The sequence below is a fragment of the Pongo abelii genome, chromosome 2 (genome assembly GCF_028885655.2).
Source record: "Pongo abelii isolate AG06213 chromosome 2, NHGRI_mPonAbe1-v2.0_pri, whole genome shotgun sequence".
In the NCBI taxonomy this organism is placed as follows: Eukaryota; Metazoa; Chordata; class Mammalia; order Primates; family Hominidae; genus Pongo; species Pongo abelii.
Window position 1 is genome coordinate 101,863,096 of NC_085928.1, and position 16,352 is coordinate 101,879,447.

General features: G+C 58.7%; 2 protein-coding genes across 3 annotated transcripts in view; both read right to left on the bottom strand.

The window, feature by feature from the left end:
- Positions 1–4,521, bottom strand: part of STAB1 (stabilin 1) — a 28,833-nt gene extending 24,312 nt beyond the window's left edge. The window contains exon 1 of the mRNA XM_024244405.3: positions 4,368–4,521. Coding sequence (XP_024100173.3) covers positions 4,368–4,445 — 78 coding nt within the window. The 5' untranslated portion in view covers positions 4,446–4,521. The remainder of the gene's footprint in view (positions 1–4,367) is intronic.
- Positions 4,522–6,805: 2,284 nt separating this feature from the next.
- Positions 6,806–16,352, bottom strand: part of NISCH (nischarin) — a 37,785-nt gene continuing 28,238 nt past the window's right edge. Inside the window, exons 14-21 of one of the 2 annotated variants that reach the window (XM_002813641.6) lie at positions 15,195–15,319; positions 14,025–14,074; positions 11,250–12,662; positions 10,179–10,521; positions 9,628–9,784; positions 9,029–9,157; positions 8,349–8,510; positions 6,806–7,992 (exon numbers count right to left, since the gene is read on the bottom strand). In XM_002813641.6, the coding sequence (XP_002813687.3) occupies positions 7,382–7,992; positions 8,349–8,510; positions 9,029–9,157; positions 9,628–9,784; positions 10,179–10,521; positions 11,250–12,662; positions 14,025–14,074; positions 15,195–15,319 (2,990 nt within the window). In that variant the 3' untranslated portion in view covers positions 6,806–7,381. The remainder of the gene's footprint in view (positions 7,993–8,348; positions 8,511–9,028; positions 9,158–9,627; positions 9,785–10,178; positions 10,522–11,249; positions 12,663–14,024; positions 14,075–15,194; positions 15,320–16,352) is intronic. The other variant, XM_063722077.1, reaches the window with a different exon arrangement.

The window sequence follows — 16,352 nt, forward strand, 5'->3', positions numbered from 1 at the left end:
GAGAGGGGCTGGCAGCTGGGGTGCAGAAGCTCCGTAAACCTGGGTGAGGCAGAGTCCAGGGCAGCCCCATGACTCAGTTTATGGTTTTTTGTCTTTGAGAAAGGGTCTCGCTGTGTTGCCCTGGCTGGAGTGCAGTGGTGTGACCCTAGCTCACTGTAATCTTGAACTCCTGGGCTCAGGCGATCCTCCTGCCTCAGCCTCCCGAGTAGCTGGGACTACAGGCATGTGCCACTGTGCCTGGCCAGTTTGTTTTAAATTGGCCCTCTGGCTGCTGCATGGAGAATAGAGTTGCGGGGGCAGGTGTAGGTGGGAAAGAGGCCATCATTGCCTGAAGGTGGCCTGGGCCAAGACAGGTACAGTGGAAATGGATTGGGAGATATTTGAGAGGGCTTGGGGTGGTGAGATGAATTGGGAGAAGGTCTCAGCAACTGGGTGGGGCATGGAAGATGTGAGGAGTCCAGCCTGCCACCACGGCATGGGTACAAGGATGCTGACAAAAGCCCCAGGCCTGGAGTCCCATTCACTGGCCTGCCATAGCTCCTGGAAGTCCACCAGCCTTCTACGGCAACAAAGTCCCAGCAACCTTCAGCACTGAACCCAGGAGGCGTGAAGCTAAACTCCCAGTTCTAGTGAGAGGAAGGGGCACAGGGAAGGGGCATAGGGAAGGGGCGTAGGGTGGAGGGGAGGTGTTTGGGAGGCTTTGGGCATGGCCCAGAGAAGCGGAGATGTTCTCATCTTGAAAAATGCTGACCACACTGTGGTCCAAAGGGAGTGACCCCAGAACATCCCTTTCCTGGAATAATTTACAGATGTGTGGCTTCTCAAAGCAAGAGAAAAGGAGAAATGGTGCCCCTGACACTTTCTTATGGCAAATTCCAGGGCCCCAGAGCCTCTGTGCTACCGTGATTTGGCCTTTTCCGCTCATGCCTCTGCGGTCTGCAAACAGGGAAGTTGCTCAGAGCAGCCTGTGTTGAGCGGCAGAGCTGGGATGTTGTGGTCTCGTTCCCCATCCAGAGGTTCGCCTTTGCTGAGCCAGGGAGTGACTAGGAAATTGGGTAACTTGAGGGTTGAGCAGCTGCTGGCTCAGGGTAGAGGCTTGGCAGGAGGTGGGCTCCCCTCAAAGCCACCTGGCCAGCTGGGCAAAGCTGCCAGCGCGGTCACCATTCTGGCTGTGGACCAGCTCTTGGAGGAATGGTGGTCAGCTCTGGGTAAGGGCTCAGGCTGAGTAAGACTGTGCTGGTCGCACTCTGAGACAGTCAGGGCTAGATGGAGCCATGGGCGAGTTAGGGCCCAGAAGGAAGCGGGAGCTTTGGGGCCTGGTGTGGACACTCACTCACAGGACCTGGGTGTTTGTAAACGTGTGTAAAATGCTGATGAACGGTAAGCCTGCTGCCACATCAGTGCTTCTCCGAGACCACAGCCGAGGGGCCCTGCCTCCACCCTGTGGCCTGGAAGGAGCATCGGCGGTCTGAGCCCACATCTCGCCGTTGGTCCAGCTGGGTGGAGTGAGGCTGGATCGCGGCCTGAGTGCTGAGTCAGATTCCCTCCCTCCTGGGGGCACCTCGGGACTGAGCCAGAGCGGGTGCTGTCTCCCCCCACCCCACAACCCCCGCAGACCTGATTTTGCAATGTCTGCTTCCCACAGAGCTGCTGCTGGGGGAAGTTGAGGAGACATGAAGTGTGAAGTCTTTGGTGAGAAGGTGGATGAAATTCTCCCAAGCTGGGACCTGGTTCATGGGGACTTTTTAAGGCTGAGAGCCCAGAATCCAAACCCTGTCAGAGAGGAAGGAACCCCAAACTGCTTCCCCCTACCTTCAGTCAGATCAAGGAGGGTGCAGGGCTGGGTTCTGGACTGTGCTCCTCTCCCGCCACAGGCTCCACCGCACACGCCTAGCCACGTGCCCTTGGTGAAAAGCTGCTGAATGGGCAAGTGCTAACGGCCTTCCAGGAAAGCCTTCCTGCCTTGCTGCCCAAATCCATCTTCACTTCAGTCCTGTTGCTGCCCTTACTGAACAAGTTACCCGGGACATCCTTTCCCCTCAGAGCTTCCACTCCTAATACAGTTGTTCCTTGGTGTCTGTAGGGGACTCGTTCCAGGACCCTCCTCAGATACCAAAATCTGTGGATGCTCAAGTCCCTGATATAAAATGGAATCGAGGCTGGGAGTGGTAGCTCACATCTGTAATCCCAGCACTTTGGGAGGCTGAAGAGGGTAGATCACCTGAGATCAGGAGTTCAAGACCAGGCTGGCTAACATGGAGAAACCCTGTCTCTAATAAAAACACAAAAATTAGCCAGGTGTGGTGGTGTGTGCCTGTAGTCCCAGCTACTTGGGAGGCTGAGTCAGGAGAATCCCTTGAATCTGTGAGGCAGAGGTTGCAGTGAGCTGAGATAGCGCCACTGTAATGCAGCCCGGACAACAGAGCGAGACACCATCTCAAAAAAAAAAAGGCATCGAATTCACATATAATCTATGCACATCCTCCCACATACCTTAAGTCATCCTTAGATGACTTATAATACCGAATACAATGTAAATGCTATGTACATAGAAAAGTCTGAACATGGGGCTGGGCGTGGTGGCTCACACCTGTAATCCCAGCACTTTGGGAGGCTGAGGCAGGTGGATCACCTGAGGTCAGGAGTTAGAGACCAGCCTGGCCAACATGGCGAAACCCCGTCTCTACTAAAAATTCAAAAATTAGCTGGGTGTGGTGGCGGGCGCCTGTAATCCCAGTTACTTGGGAGGCTGAGGAAGGAGAATCGCTTGAACCTGGGAGGTGGAGGTTGCACTGAGCCAAGATCGTGCCACTGCCCTCCAGCCTGGGTTACAGAGCGAGACTCCACCTCAAAAGAAAAAAAGTCTGAACATGTTCAGTAGAGATGCCATTTTTTTTTCCTGAATATTTTCAATCCAGGGTTGGTTGAACCCAAGTACAGGGTGCACAGATACAGAGGGCCAACTGCACTTACAGTGGCTCTCAGCTATGCAGGGTGCTGGAATAGAGGCCACGTGGCTGTGTTAGAGTGGCCAGCACTGCTGCAGCCCCATCCACAAGGAGTGGTCAGAGCCATAGGTCTCTGACAAGGAAAAAACTCGAATCTGAGGCCCCTCACTGACCTCTGTCCTCACTGCCCAGAGCATGAGGAGGTGGCGGAGGCCTTTGAAATTCCCTTGCATGGTACACAGGGGGAAACTGAGTTAAGGGGAGGGCAGGAGCTCACCTGCAGGGCTCTTAGCACAGCCCTGGAACCCTTGGCTCTTCCCCCATCACTGTCGTCTTCTCAGCCTCATATCTTCCTGTCCCCAGCCCTGGCCTGGTCCTGAAGCTGGTGAGGCCCCTCTCCCTGCTGCCTCTCTGAGGGACCACAGGCATCCAAGAGAAAGCACCTGATGGTGGGCGGGGGCCTAGGCCCCTGGCTGGACTGCCTGTGGGATCCTGGGCAAGTCCTCCCCTCTCTGGACCTTAGTTTGCCCCCTGTGCCATGGGGACGGTGGTAGCTGCCCCAAGAGGCAGACATGCTCGGCCTCACAGGAGAGAGACCACCCCCATCACCAGGGTGGGAGGCTCTTCCAGAAGCTCCCAGAGGCCCCTACCGTGGGGCCTGAGCAGACCTGCAGCCAGGAGCCTGTCACGGGGACCTGACCGAGGGGCTGGCTGTGGCTGCATACCAGGACCCTGTCTGCTCGCCAGCACACATGGATGGCCATCACAGGCAGGGGTTTGGAGCATGGCTTCAGAGTGGGAATGGCCTGTCCCCGTCATCCTAGGGCTTCGGGTTCCTCACGGGGAGGACAGGAGGAGTTGCCCCGAGGCTGTGAGGATTCAAGGGGACCTGCCCGGGGCTGTGGCTGCTCTGTGGCTGCTCTGAGGCTGAAGTGTGTCCTTGCCAGCAGCTCATAACCCCGGACACTGGGGGTGAGTGACTCATTCTGCTTCCCAGTACTCTTGGGGCTGGACACAAGCACACACACGTGCACACACATGCCCCACGTGAATCTGTAGTCCTCGGGGGTTGGAGGTGATCACATCTTCAACCCCCAGGTGAGGGCCACATAAGACCTGGGCCGGAAGGGCAGGACAGGCCTGCCTCTGTACCCTTCAGCTGCAGGCTGGGGAGCCCCGGCCCGGCATAGTCAGAGGAGGGTGGGTTGACACACCCCTGAACCCTGGGTGGCTGGACGCAGACCTCAGCCTGGGGAGGTGGGCACAATAGCCAGCCCCCAGGCCTGCTAAGAGGGCAGACAAGCGCCAGCTGCGGTTTCTCCCCAGGCCCATGCCCCTCTATGTCCAGTCCCTCCCTGTTCCCACCGCTGGCCAGCAGGGCCCGGACGCCGTGTGCCCCTGCGACTGGCTCACACTTACCTGCCCCCTGACGAAGCTGAAGCCTGCCAGGCAGAAGGCCAGGAGGCAGAGTGGGAGGAGGCCCCGGGGCCCCGCCATGGCTGGTGGGCACACTGTCCAGGACAGAGTCGGGGCGTAGGGAATGAGCTGTAGGAGGCAGGCACAGCACAGGCAGGCGGGACGGGGCGGGCAGTGGCCTTAAAAGCAGCCCGGAGGCCCCGCCAGCTCACCCCCACAGGAACCCGCCAGGATTTCCTCCTGCGTATCAGCAGCCTGCAGACGGAAGGGAAGGTGCTGGCCACTGACCCCCCCATGGACGGCCCGAGCCCTGCTCAGGGCTTCCCGGCCGGGACGCTTCTGGCATCACAACCTGGAAGTCCAGGCCACCATGAGCCTCGGGACCTGGGCTCTATCAGAGGTTCTGAAGCAAATCCAAAGGCACAAGTGAATGACTCCCCCGCCTGCGAGCCCAGTGTGTTTCATTCAGAGGGTCTGGGGGTGCTGGTCAGTGGAAGGCAGGGCAGCCCCTGAATAGGTCTGTCTGTTCCTGCCTCCACCTTTCCAACTCCAGGGTGCTCACGGGGCTCCGACTCGCTACAGGCACCCTGCTAGCCCACCAGACTCGCATCCCCTCACCAGCCCCAGCCACTCCTGAGCCGCTGGTCCTGCCCGCCAACCCCCATCCACCCTCCCTCCTTCCCTATCTGCCCTCCACTCAGCAGCCCATGCTCAGCCAGCTTGCTGCAGCACCTCCAAACCCCTCTCCAGCCGGCTGGTCTCTCTGGACTCTCCCCCAGACAGGTCTGCTCCAGCCGCACAGGCCTCTCTGCTTCTTCAGTGAGCTCTCCCGGCATGTGCTGCTACCCCAGATTGTCACACTCTGGCTCCTTCTCACAGGTGCAGTCTCAGGTCAAGGGCCACCACTTCACAGCGCCTCCCTGGTCTCAGCCTGCAGGTGGCCCTGCACCTGTTTCACCTGGCAGCACCGGCCACCAGCTGACATTGGCTTGTTTCATTTGTCTCCCCTGGAACATTAGCTGTGGAAGAGTAGGGGCGCTGTCTGGCTGATTCGCACAGTGGATGCTCAATACACGTGTGCAGAAGGAATAAATGAATGGAGGTGGCTACTTTTATGATCCCTCTGTTACTGGTGGGTAAACTGAGGCTCAGAGGGGCTGGGTAGCTTGTCTGAGGTAATCAGTTTTCATATCCAATCCCAGGGCTACTGTCTGTGGAGCCACCACTGCCTGCACAGCCAGCACCCCCAGGAGGTGCAGTGGGCCCAGGCTGAGGGCCTCTGTGTGCCAGGGCTGCACGTGGTGGGCCTTGCCTCCAGTTGTCACTACCCCCAACTGCAGATGGTGTAACAGTTGGGGAGACAGGAGTGGGCCAGAGCCCGGTGGCCATCTGTAAATGCTTTGGTAAAGGCCAGGTTGGGGAAAGTTTCTCCTCCCCAGCACACCTCCACTCCCATCAGTTTGGAGGGGCCTTCAGGCAGGCCTCTGAGATCTGGCTGGGATGGGGGTTGCAAGGGGAGACCCTCCCCGCATTCCCCACACCCACAGTCTTCCTGGGGGTGAACGGTCCTCCAGGCTGGACCCCCACTCTGCTGGCACCAAGGGAAACTGGGGAGCAGAACTAGGCCTGGGACCCAGGCTGGCCACGCCACCCACTTCTCCACAGCCCTGCCTGGCCTGGCAGCCCCAAGGTCCTGAGGGCTGAGGCTCCTGGCTGGGCCAGGATGAGTTATGTGGGGCTCATAGGCCCTGCTCTGGCAGCAGGAATGGGGTTGGGGAAGAGTGTGGCATAGGGTTGGCTCCCAAAATCCCAGGTCCTACCTCAGCAGGCTCCCTGAAGCAACCCTCAGGGAGGGGCCCATGAGCCACGTTTCAGGGACATGAAGACAGACACAGACGGGCATGCGCCCCTCCCTCCACTGTCCACCACCTGGGTCCACCTCCCCACAGACCTCCCCTGCTGCCATTCAAGGGCCACCTTGGTGAGATGCCCCAGCCCCCACCAGCCATCCCAGACTCTGGGATCTCTCTGTCCCCCTCGTCCCTCCCCCACTCTCAACAGGGGTTGTGAGACAGGTGGGGTTGGGCCCAGGGGTGACTGACACACAAGACCTGCAGGACAGCCTGAAGAGGGTGGCATGCCCTGCACCCAGGTAGAGGGGCAGCGGCTGGTGTGTCAGGGGTGCCCTGAGGAGTTTCACAGTCTTCTTGTTTGCCCTGGGCTCATGGTTTAGCCACAGCCCAGCATGGCACTGTCCAGAGAGGCCATGGCCCTGTCATGCCTCCCATGTTCCAAGAAGCATCTGGCTCCTGAAGGGCTGCTCCTTCCTTTCCCCCAACCCCTCACCCTCCTATCTCCAGGGCACCCTCTCTCCCCCATGTGACCACGCCCTGGACGGAAGCCCTGCTGGGATCCCAGTGACCCTTGATTTAGAAGATGCAGACGGTGTCAAACTCTGCTTTATTGGAATAGAGAATACAGGCAGCAGGAATCACGCTTGGTGCTGGCAGCTCCAGGTCCCCTGCCCCCACGGGCTCTCCCACTTGTCTGGATCAGGGGAGACCTCCACTTTGAAGAACAATATGGGGTGGGAGCTTCCAATGTGCATTCTGCTACCAGCCTCAGGATTAGCAGCAAGATGCCCACAACAACAACAGCAACAGCAACAGCAACAAAGGACTGGACTCGACACTTCAGGAAAGGACGTGTAGAAGAGAAAGTCAGACCCACGGTGTCACGTGTTAACAACGGTCCCACAACAGCAGACACGACACTGGTGTGCACGGCTGTACCCCCTGCGGGAGGCTGACAGCACACCAACAGCCCTGGAGGGGCCCGGCATTCTCACTCCCAACATGAGAAAGAATTAACACAACACACACACGTTCACATTCTCTGCGAGGACAGTCAAATTAAGGTACCAAAGGGAGGAGAAAACATTTTTAGAGAACACAAAAGCCTGCTGCCCTGCCCCAGTAGGCGTCAGGCTGGACACGACAGGCTGGCTGTGGCCTGGGCTAGCCGGTGAGCTCGACAGGCAGCTCACGCCCACACAGGGCCTCCCACTGGCGAGCCAACAGCGAGATGAGCTTCTCTCTGCTCTCAGCACTGGGGACAAACACCTGCCACTGGACTTCACGGCCCTGGCCGGCTCTAGCCGGGCCACCTGGCACCTCCCCAAAGTGGTCCAGGGTGACACTGCCCATGAGGTCATGACCCTGCACATCATCGAAGACGAGGGTGAGGGCCTGCGGGTAGGTCTGGTAGCCCATGAGCACTCGGTCCAGGTCTCGGACGCGGCGACCGTCGTCCAGCCGGTACCTGTCTCTCTGCGGCGGCTCTTTGGCAAACTCGGGCAGTGGGTAGTGGACACAGTCCTCATCCAGGAGGAAGATCTCGGAGCTGGTGAGCAGGAGTGTCTTGGGGCGCAGGGGGCCCCTGCAGCACCCAGGGGGTGGCATGCCCACCTGGAAGGCCTGCACGTACAGCAAGATGCTGAGGGCTGGGGCCTTCTCTGGCTCAGCCATCTTTTGGGCCACAGTGAACGTCAGGTCCCCAATCTCCTCCTCACTGGGGTAGGTGAACTTGACGCGACTGGAGTGGATCAGCTCGTAGTTCTCCATCTTCCCTGCAGAGAGATGCCACCCGGGCTGTAGCCTGGAACCCGCCCCTGGTGGGGCTGGGAGCACCAAGGGCCCCAAGCCAACCGAGAGACCCCGGCATGAGAGAGGCAGGAGACGATGCTCCAAGTGTGGGGCCCACAGGCCAGGAGCCCAAAGCAGGCACTGGAGATGTGTCTGCCAGATGGTTGAGGGACTGCTGGGGTGGAGACTCTGCCATCGAAAAGCCCCACATAAAACCCTGGCCAGCCAAGTGAGAAAAGAGAGACATAAAGGCAGAGAGGGTTCTGGGGCAGAGAGCCACCCTGGGGCCCGTGACGTCTGTCCAGGCAGCCTGTCTGCAGCCTGAGCTAGACAGGGGTACCTGTGGTCTTGTTCCCAAACTCAGAGTAGAAGTCCTTGTCAACAGGCTCCGGCGAGGGCGTGCGTTCCAGAGAGGACAGCACGACCATGAGGTGCTGGAGGAAGCAGTGCGTCAGGTAGCTGTCCCGCGTCAAGCACGTGACCACCTGCATCGGGGTGGAACCTGCACGAGAGGGGGCTGGTCAGGGACACAGGCCACCGCTCCCTAGCCCTATCCCTGCCCCTTAGAGCCACCCCGAGTCCCTAGCAAGCCTCAGCCCAGAGGCCAGGGCCAGGAGGGCCCACATAGGAAAGCATCACGGGGCCCAGGAGGAGGCCATTCCTTCAGGCCGGAAGAGCTGAGGCATTTTTCTGGAAGGGGAGACAGAGGCATTAGGCAAAGAGCTTAGCTTTCTCTCCTCAGGAAGTGTGAGTCAGAAACATCCTGCCCGAGACCAGGGCCCACTCTGCTTCTGTCCGGGCCAGTGCTTGCCGCACACCCTGCCTCCTGCTCCGAGCCCTGGAGCGTGAGTTCTGCTCTCTCAGCAGTTCCTGAAGCTGCTTCCTCCCGCCCCGGGTAAGAAGTGGCTCTTGAGCACAGAGATAACTGTCTATGATAACCCACCCACGTACAGAAGGTGGAAGCCCACTGGTGATGCTGCCCTTCATCCGAAATAGGACAAAGCACAGAGGGTCACCCACCCGTCAGCCGGAAATGCTGGTCGAAAAGCCCCACATTGACTGACTGCAGGTCACTAAGCTTTAGCACGAAGCACTGGGAGATGTGGAAAGGGCTGTTGTTGTAGTCGGTGTTTTTCTGATGCCAGAAATCTGTGTGATGGAGAAAGGGACAGAGGGAGGCGGTGGCAGGCAAGCACAAGGTTCCTAGGTGTGCAGCACGTCCAGCAGAACAGGTCCTCTTGGCTGGCCTGGCTTCCACCCACGCAAAGTCCCATAGGCAATGCCCTCTGGAGTCTGAGCCTCTTCCAGCTCAGGGGAGTCACCAGGTCACTGGCTAAGGCTTCCTGTGCAGCCCCAGGGGCAGAGGCTGCCTAACCCCTTCTCATCACAGGCTGTTCCCAAGCAGTCACCGGGCCCTGGCTCAGTGCATTCTGTGTTCACATCTGGTCATGGACCCCTCCCTCATGACAGCTCCCTTCCTCAGACAAGAACTCTCAGCCCACTGCAGCCAAGTCGCTGACTGCTGCCTGAAGCCACACAGCTGGCTCCAGAGAATCACCCCCCAGCCTGCCCCAACCACACACTCCAAGCTCCTGAGCCCCAGCAGGCCCTGTGCCTACCCTGCAGTGGCTCTGAGAAGTAGCGGCGGAGGCCGTCGTGGAGCACAAAGTACACAGCCTTGGTGGAGAGCAGCACGCAGGCAGTCACCTCCAGCCCTGGGGTCTGGTAGAACACCACCGAGGACCACATGAGATGCCTCAGCTCCTCGTTTTCCACCTGGAGACGGGGGGCCTCCTGTCAGCTCCACCACCCTAGCAACCTGCACATACCAGGGACATGCCCGCAGCTTCCACAAGGAGACATGGGAAGCCCCTCTTGGCTCACCAATGAATCCGTATGCTTCAAGGCAGAGAGGAAGAGAGGGGTGGGAGATGGCTGTTGGGGGGGTCTACCTGGGGCTGGAAGTGGCACAGGAGGTGGTGACACAGCACAAATGGCCAGGGGAGGGCAACTCAGGACCTCACTGCCCAGGTCCTCAAAGCCGTGAGCAGCTCAGCTGAGGACTCCGACATCAGGGAAGTCCAGGGACCTGAGGCTGACCTGAAGCCAAGCTTGGCCTCGTCCTCAGGACTGGCCGTGCCATAGCCGGCACCCACACCCGGGCCGCTACCTCAGCAATGCTGCTGTGGAAGAGCTCGATGATGGCGCTGCCCCGCAGGCTGGCGACGTGCCGGAGCGACGGGCAGGCAGGCAAGTGCGAGGGGATCTGATTCTCCTCCGAGGTGGCCTGGATGAGGTGCTCACTCGGGTACTGGGCAGGGGCCTCGGCTGGGGGTGGGGCTGGAGCCTCCACTGGGGTCTCCTCTGGGACCAAAGCTGAAGTTGAGGCCTCTGCTGGGGCCGGAGTCTTCGCTGGGCCTGAGGCTGAGGCTGCTGCAGGGGCTGGAGCTGGGACTTCTGCTGGGGCTGGGGCCAGAGCCTCTGCTGGGACCTCCTGGGGACGCTGGTCATTGCTGTATCCCCCGAAAAACACCATATTAACAGCGGACCCCAGATGAAGATTCACATCGCATGTGCAGCTTCAGAGTGAGGAGGAGACTGTGTGTATCACACATCACCTATGGGTTACTGGGGACTTCCACCAGCTTCTCTATTGGAGAACAGAACAGCACGGCCGGGCACGGTGGCTCACGTCTGTAATCCCAGCACTTTGGGAGGCTGAGGTGGAGGATTGTTTGAGCCCAAAGTTTGAGACCAGCCTGAACAACACAGCAAGATGTTGAGGTGGGTGAAGCCTAAGGCAGATCCTGGCCCACAGAGCCATCCATGGGACTGTGACCCTGGCGGAGGTGGTGCCCAGAGGCCATGCTTGGGCCCAGTGGACACAGCAGCCAGGGCGACAGCTCTCCTGGTCTCGGTGTGCTGCAGCCTGTTGCTCTCCCACTGGGCAGACAAAGCTGGGGCAGCCCCCTTGGCCGGCCCTTCATGGGTGGCAAGAGGCTGGGCCAACCCATTTTGTGAGAGGACAGCTTTCCTGGGCTTCTCCTACAGCACTGAGATAAGGAGCAGCCTGGCACCAAACCTGGGGTGGTGATGTAGAGGGAGGCCGGGGGGCAAGGGGCAGGGGGGAGGGGGGCCAGCTCTCGCAGCAACTCCCGGCCCACACGAGCCGCAGATGCTGAGATCACACATATGCCAGACCCATGCCCCTGGGGCCCCTGAGAGCTGTGCTTGATCTCACCTGGCCCTGCGCTCGGCAGGCTGGCCATCCGCAAAGGGGCCCTGGGGGCTGCCTCCCGTCCCAGGGGTCTTGGCGATGACCACAGTCTTCAGGTCCTGCAGCGAGGCCCGCAGCTGGTTGTAGATGCGCAGGAAGTGGAACTTCTCGTGGGGCAGCACGAAGATGGCAGTGACAAAACGGTACCCCACGAGCAGCTCTAGCACGTGGCCATCAGCAAAGGCGCCCCGAGGCTGGGTGCAGCTGCGTGTGGGGTCCAGCAGCACAGTGGAGAGCGGCACGCGGCTGAGCTTGAAGCTGTTGCGGTTGCGACAGTTGTGGGTGCCACGGTTGGGCATGGGGTTGAAGTCGGCCTTGATGACGTTGAGATGCTGGGGCGTGAGCAACAGCCAGTAGGGGATGGCGGCAGACTTGACGGCCTCAGAGGGCGCGCAGCAGGAGCGCCGCACGGCTGAACAGAGCGTGCAGCTGGCCCACTCGATGTTGCCTGAGTAGTCCCCGGCGGCCGTCTGCACCATGCGCTTGTCACTGTAGACCAGGTAGACGGGGAAGCAGCCCTGGCTACGCTCCTGGCAGCCGCCAGCCACCTTGTAGAAGGTGAGCAGCTGGCGCAGGAACTCCTGCAGGCTGGTGTGGCTGCCGTAGAGGATGGGGCTACACAGCATGGCCATGTGCTGGGGTGCAAAGCATGAGCGCAGGTCCGCGTGGAACTCGTGCAGGTTGGCGGCGTCCGAGATGATGAAGAGTGTGTTCTCACTGTGCCGTACCTTGAGCACCAGACACAGCTCCGGCATGAGGAAGCCAAACTCGGTGAGGTCGCCATGTGGGAAGCAGAAGACAAAGCGCAGGGAGGAGAGGATGTGCTGGCTGCTGCCCCGAGACTCCTGGTGTGGGATCTCGAAGACTGCGATGCCGAAGTCGGTGAGCACAAGGCAGGCAGCGAACTGGCGGATACTGCCCTGCACATGGATCAGGAAGCACCACAGCACCTTGAGGATGCGGATATGCTCCAGGAGGAAGTCCTCGTCCGCGCCCAGGGCCCATTCCAGAGCCAGGCGCTCCTCCTCGGCCTCTTCATCCTCCTCTTCCTCCTCCTCCTCTTCCTCCCCCTGGCCTCCTTCCTCCTCCTCCTCCACGTCTGGGGGCCCCATTTCGAAGTAGCGGTTCTCAGCAACGTCCTCCTCTTCCTCCTCCTCCTCATCCTCCTCCTCGCCCTGTTCACCCTGGCCCGCCTCCCGCTGGTTGGCAGCCTCGATCCAGGCAGGCAGCTGCCGCTCGATGGCCTGCCGGATCAGTGTGCTCAGGCGCTGGATGAAGTCCTGATTGGTGGCCGTGTAGCCAATGCAAGTGAAGGGCAGGAAGATGATCTGGCCAGACCCCGGCACCACCTGGACCTCCGGCTCGGCATGTTCTGGGCTGTGCAGGGAGAGGCCAGGTCAGTGGCATGCTGGGAAGGGCCCCTCCCACCTCCCACATCTGGAGCCCGCTGCTACACCCTGACCCTGAGAAACCAACCCATGGGTCTCCCAAGCCTCCCACACGGCCAAGTCAGTTCCCAGGATGAGGGCCCTGGTGGGAGCCAGTGCTGCCTGCTGGAAGGCTGGGTCGCCAGTTTGGTCAGAGTCTATGCTTCTAGGGGCTTGGACCATAGGTGCCTGGCACAGCTATGCCCAGACCACACGAGTTCCCACAACAGAAGCACTCCCATGTACTTCTAAGTCATCCAGTTGCTGCCATAAGCCCTGGAGACAATGAACACTCCAGGGCATGAATCTACTTGTCACCCCTGGTGGCCTCCGGGGCAGGGAAGTGGGCTGGGACAGGTCTTAGGACCCTCACACTTAAATTCCAGCTCTTCTTGGCCACCGCAGCCCTCGTGTGTAGAGTGGGAGTTGGTAAACTTCTGTAAACAGTCAGAGTACACATTTTGGGATTTATGGGCTACCCTGTCCATATGATCTTCAGCAGCCCTTTAAGAATGTAACTGTCCAACGTGGCGAAACCCTGTCTCTACTAAAAATAGAAAAATTAGCCAGTTGTGGTGGCGGGCACCTTGGGTGGCTGAGGCAGGAAAATCGCTTGAACCAGGGAGGCGGAGGTTGCAGCGAGCTGAGATCGCGCCACTGCACTCCAGCCTGGGTGACAAAGCAAGACCCGGTCTCAAAGAAAAAAAAAGTAACTGTTATTCTGGCCAGGCGCGGTGGCTCATGCCTGTAATTCCAGTACTTTAGGAGGCCGAGGCGGGTGGATCACTGGAGTTCAGGAGTTCGAGACCAGCCTAGGCAACATGGTGAATCTCTGTCTCTACTAAAAATATAAAAAATTAGTTGGGCGTGGTGGCGTGCGCCTGTGGTCTGGGCTACTCAGGAGGCTGAGGCTGAGACAGGAAAATTGCATTAATCTGGGAGGCGGGGGTTGCAGTGAGCGGAGAACACGCCACTGCACTCCAGCCTGGGTGACAGAGCGAGACTCAGTCTCAAAAAAAGAAAAAAGAATGTAACTGTCATTCTTAGCTCCCAGGCTGCGGGCCACACACAGGCCTTGATCTGCCAACCCCTGGTGTAGGACAACAAGTGCTGAGCAGAGTTTAGGTATTAGAATTTGGAAACAGATTGAAAAGTCCATCTCATCTGTGTCTCTTCAGAGGAAGAAATAGTTCTGTAGGACTTCTGTGAACGGATTTTTAAAAAAACCTGACTGGCCACCCCTGGCCCACAGCAGAGTGTATGCAGAAGGCTGTGCGGCCAGGCCCAGGTCCCTTTCCAACCTCTTCCTTACCTTGCACCACCAACAGCTCCTGGCACGTCCCTTAAATCATCGGAAGCTGCCTGATGGAGAAAAAAACACAGTCAGTCCCCACCTGCTGCAGCCAGCCCCAGCCATTTACTGGGTGCCAGACCCTGAACTGGGCATTCTGCCCTCCATCACCGCCCTGAGGAGGCTCCCCATCCCCACGCTCCACCCTGGGGCCCACTCTGGGACCCAAGGGCAGAGACCCACTTGGTTATCCCACCAGCACACAGCAGGGCTGGGATTCCCACTCGCAACCTAGGGCCAGAGCCTCTCGCCACTCTCCAGGGATCCAGCATCTGACTGCTCCTTGTGCCACGCAAGGGCCCAGGTAGACAGTCTACAAATTTGGTCCGACCCTAACTGGCCAGCAGTGGACACAGCCCTGGCAAGTCCCTCCCAATGGTCTCTGTGCACTGGGGAAGACCTAGGGCTTGGGAATCTCTTGCTGTGTGACCCTGGGAAGGGTGATGGGAGAGTACTGTGGAGTACTGAGGACAGACAAGGACTCTGCAAACTGTCCCAGTGTCACAAGGCCATAACCTTGTGTTGCTGCAGAGATGGGGCCGGAGGGAGGCCCAGGCACCAAGCACATTTGCGAAGCATACAGCAAGCACCCTTGCTTTCCTCCTGTCTTTCCTCAGGACACAGGAAGGGGCCCCAGAACTCTCAGTAACAACCACAGAGGAGGCGCCGGAGTGAGACTGTTTCCCAGACCACTAGGGTGACATGCGGAAAGGGGCCGAGTGGCTCCAGGGGTGCCAGGAAACAGAGAAGAAACCCAAACAAGCCCCCGCACAAGGGCCTTTTGAAATGCCTTCCCCAGGGAAGCCTGCTCACAGGGTCAAGGGCCACCCTCTCCACCTGCCCCCCTCGCGCCCTGGGCCCAGTGACAGAGAACTGCCTGTTCCCATCAACCAAGGGGGTTGGGGAAGGGAAGGAGGGAGGCTGAAAATAAACCCTTAACCACTGGGTTTGTCAGGAAGACACTCAACTAGAGACAGGTCCAAGAGAAAGACCGTGGCGCAAAGCAGAGGACGCCAAACCCTGGAAGCATCTGCCTCAGCTCCAGCTAGGCCACTTCCTACTGCACACAACCCCAAGCAGAAGAGTCCACCCACAGATGTATGGTCCCCAGAAGCGGGAAGAGGGCATTACCTGTCCTGCAGGGATGGACTCCAAGGAATCAGAGCATCCCTGGGCAATGGGCTGGTCCATGGGAGTCAGACTGTCGGTGGACGAGAGGCTGCTGGCCAGGGCCTCCTCCTGAACGAACATGATTCCTGGAGAGACCAGGGCGGGTGGGCAGGCAGGCAGGCAGGGTGGGTGGGGTGGGGAGAGTGGCCGTTCAACAAGCGGGGCTGGGCCCCTCAGGCTACCGGCATGGCCGGGGGTTAGCCAGACCCCAAAACCCAGCCACATGGATTATAGAAGAAAATGTTAAAACTGAAATCTCAAAATAACTCAAGAAAGAACAAATGACTGCTTATCTAATCTCAGAGCAGGGAGAAGCATTCTGAGAATAAATGCAATGGAAAAAAACTGATAGATGTGACTACATAAAAATTAAACTTCCACAGACACATTTTTTAAAAACCAGGATAGATTAAAACCAGATGAAATGAGAAAAGTGTTTGCAATATTTGACAAGGATTTATATCGCTAGTCTGTAAAAAGTTCTTACAGATTACAAAAATGGAGGAAGGTTGGAAACCCCATTAACAGACCGCAAAGAACGTGAACAGACATTCCGCAGAAGAACGGCCAGCGGATAGAACATGAAAAGAATGCTCACTCTCAGAAGTACACAAAGAAAGGCAAGCTGAAACAAGAGACAAGTTTTGCCTCTCAACTTTTGCCAAAGTCAGACTGACTGTGTGGCCTGGCCCTGAACTCACTGGGTAGAGGCCGGCACAGGCATGCGAGCTGGCCCACCCATCCAGAGAGGAGTTTGGAGGTACATCCATCAAGAGCCTGAAATGTGTTCACTCCTAGAGCATTTTCCCAGATGGTGACTAGACATGACCCCGTCCCCTGATTTGTCATCTCTGCAGGACTCATAGACACACAGGGCACAGGACAATTCACCAGGGGGCCAGCCCTTGCAGGCCTTGGTATTCAGCAGGGCTGCTGAGTCCAGCCTGAGCCCACATCCACAGTCCCACTTACCACAGGACGTGCCCACTGACCTGCCCTGGGGCCACCTCCCACGGACAGCAGCACTCTGACCCACTGCGTCCCGTAAATGCATAGTGTTCCTAAACCCTGCTGAAGCTGTTTTATGAACGTAGCCTATCTGGACCTGTTACTCCACTT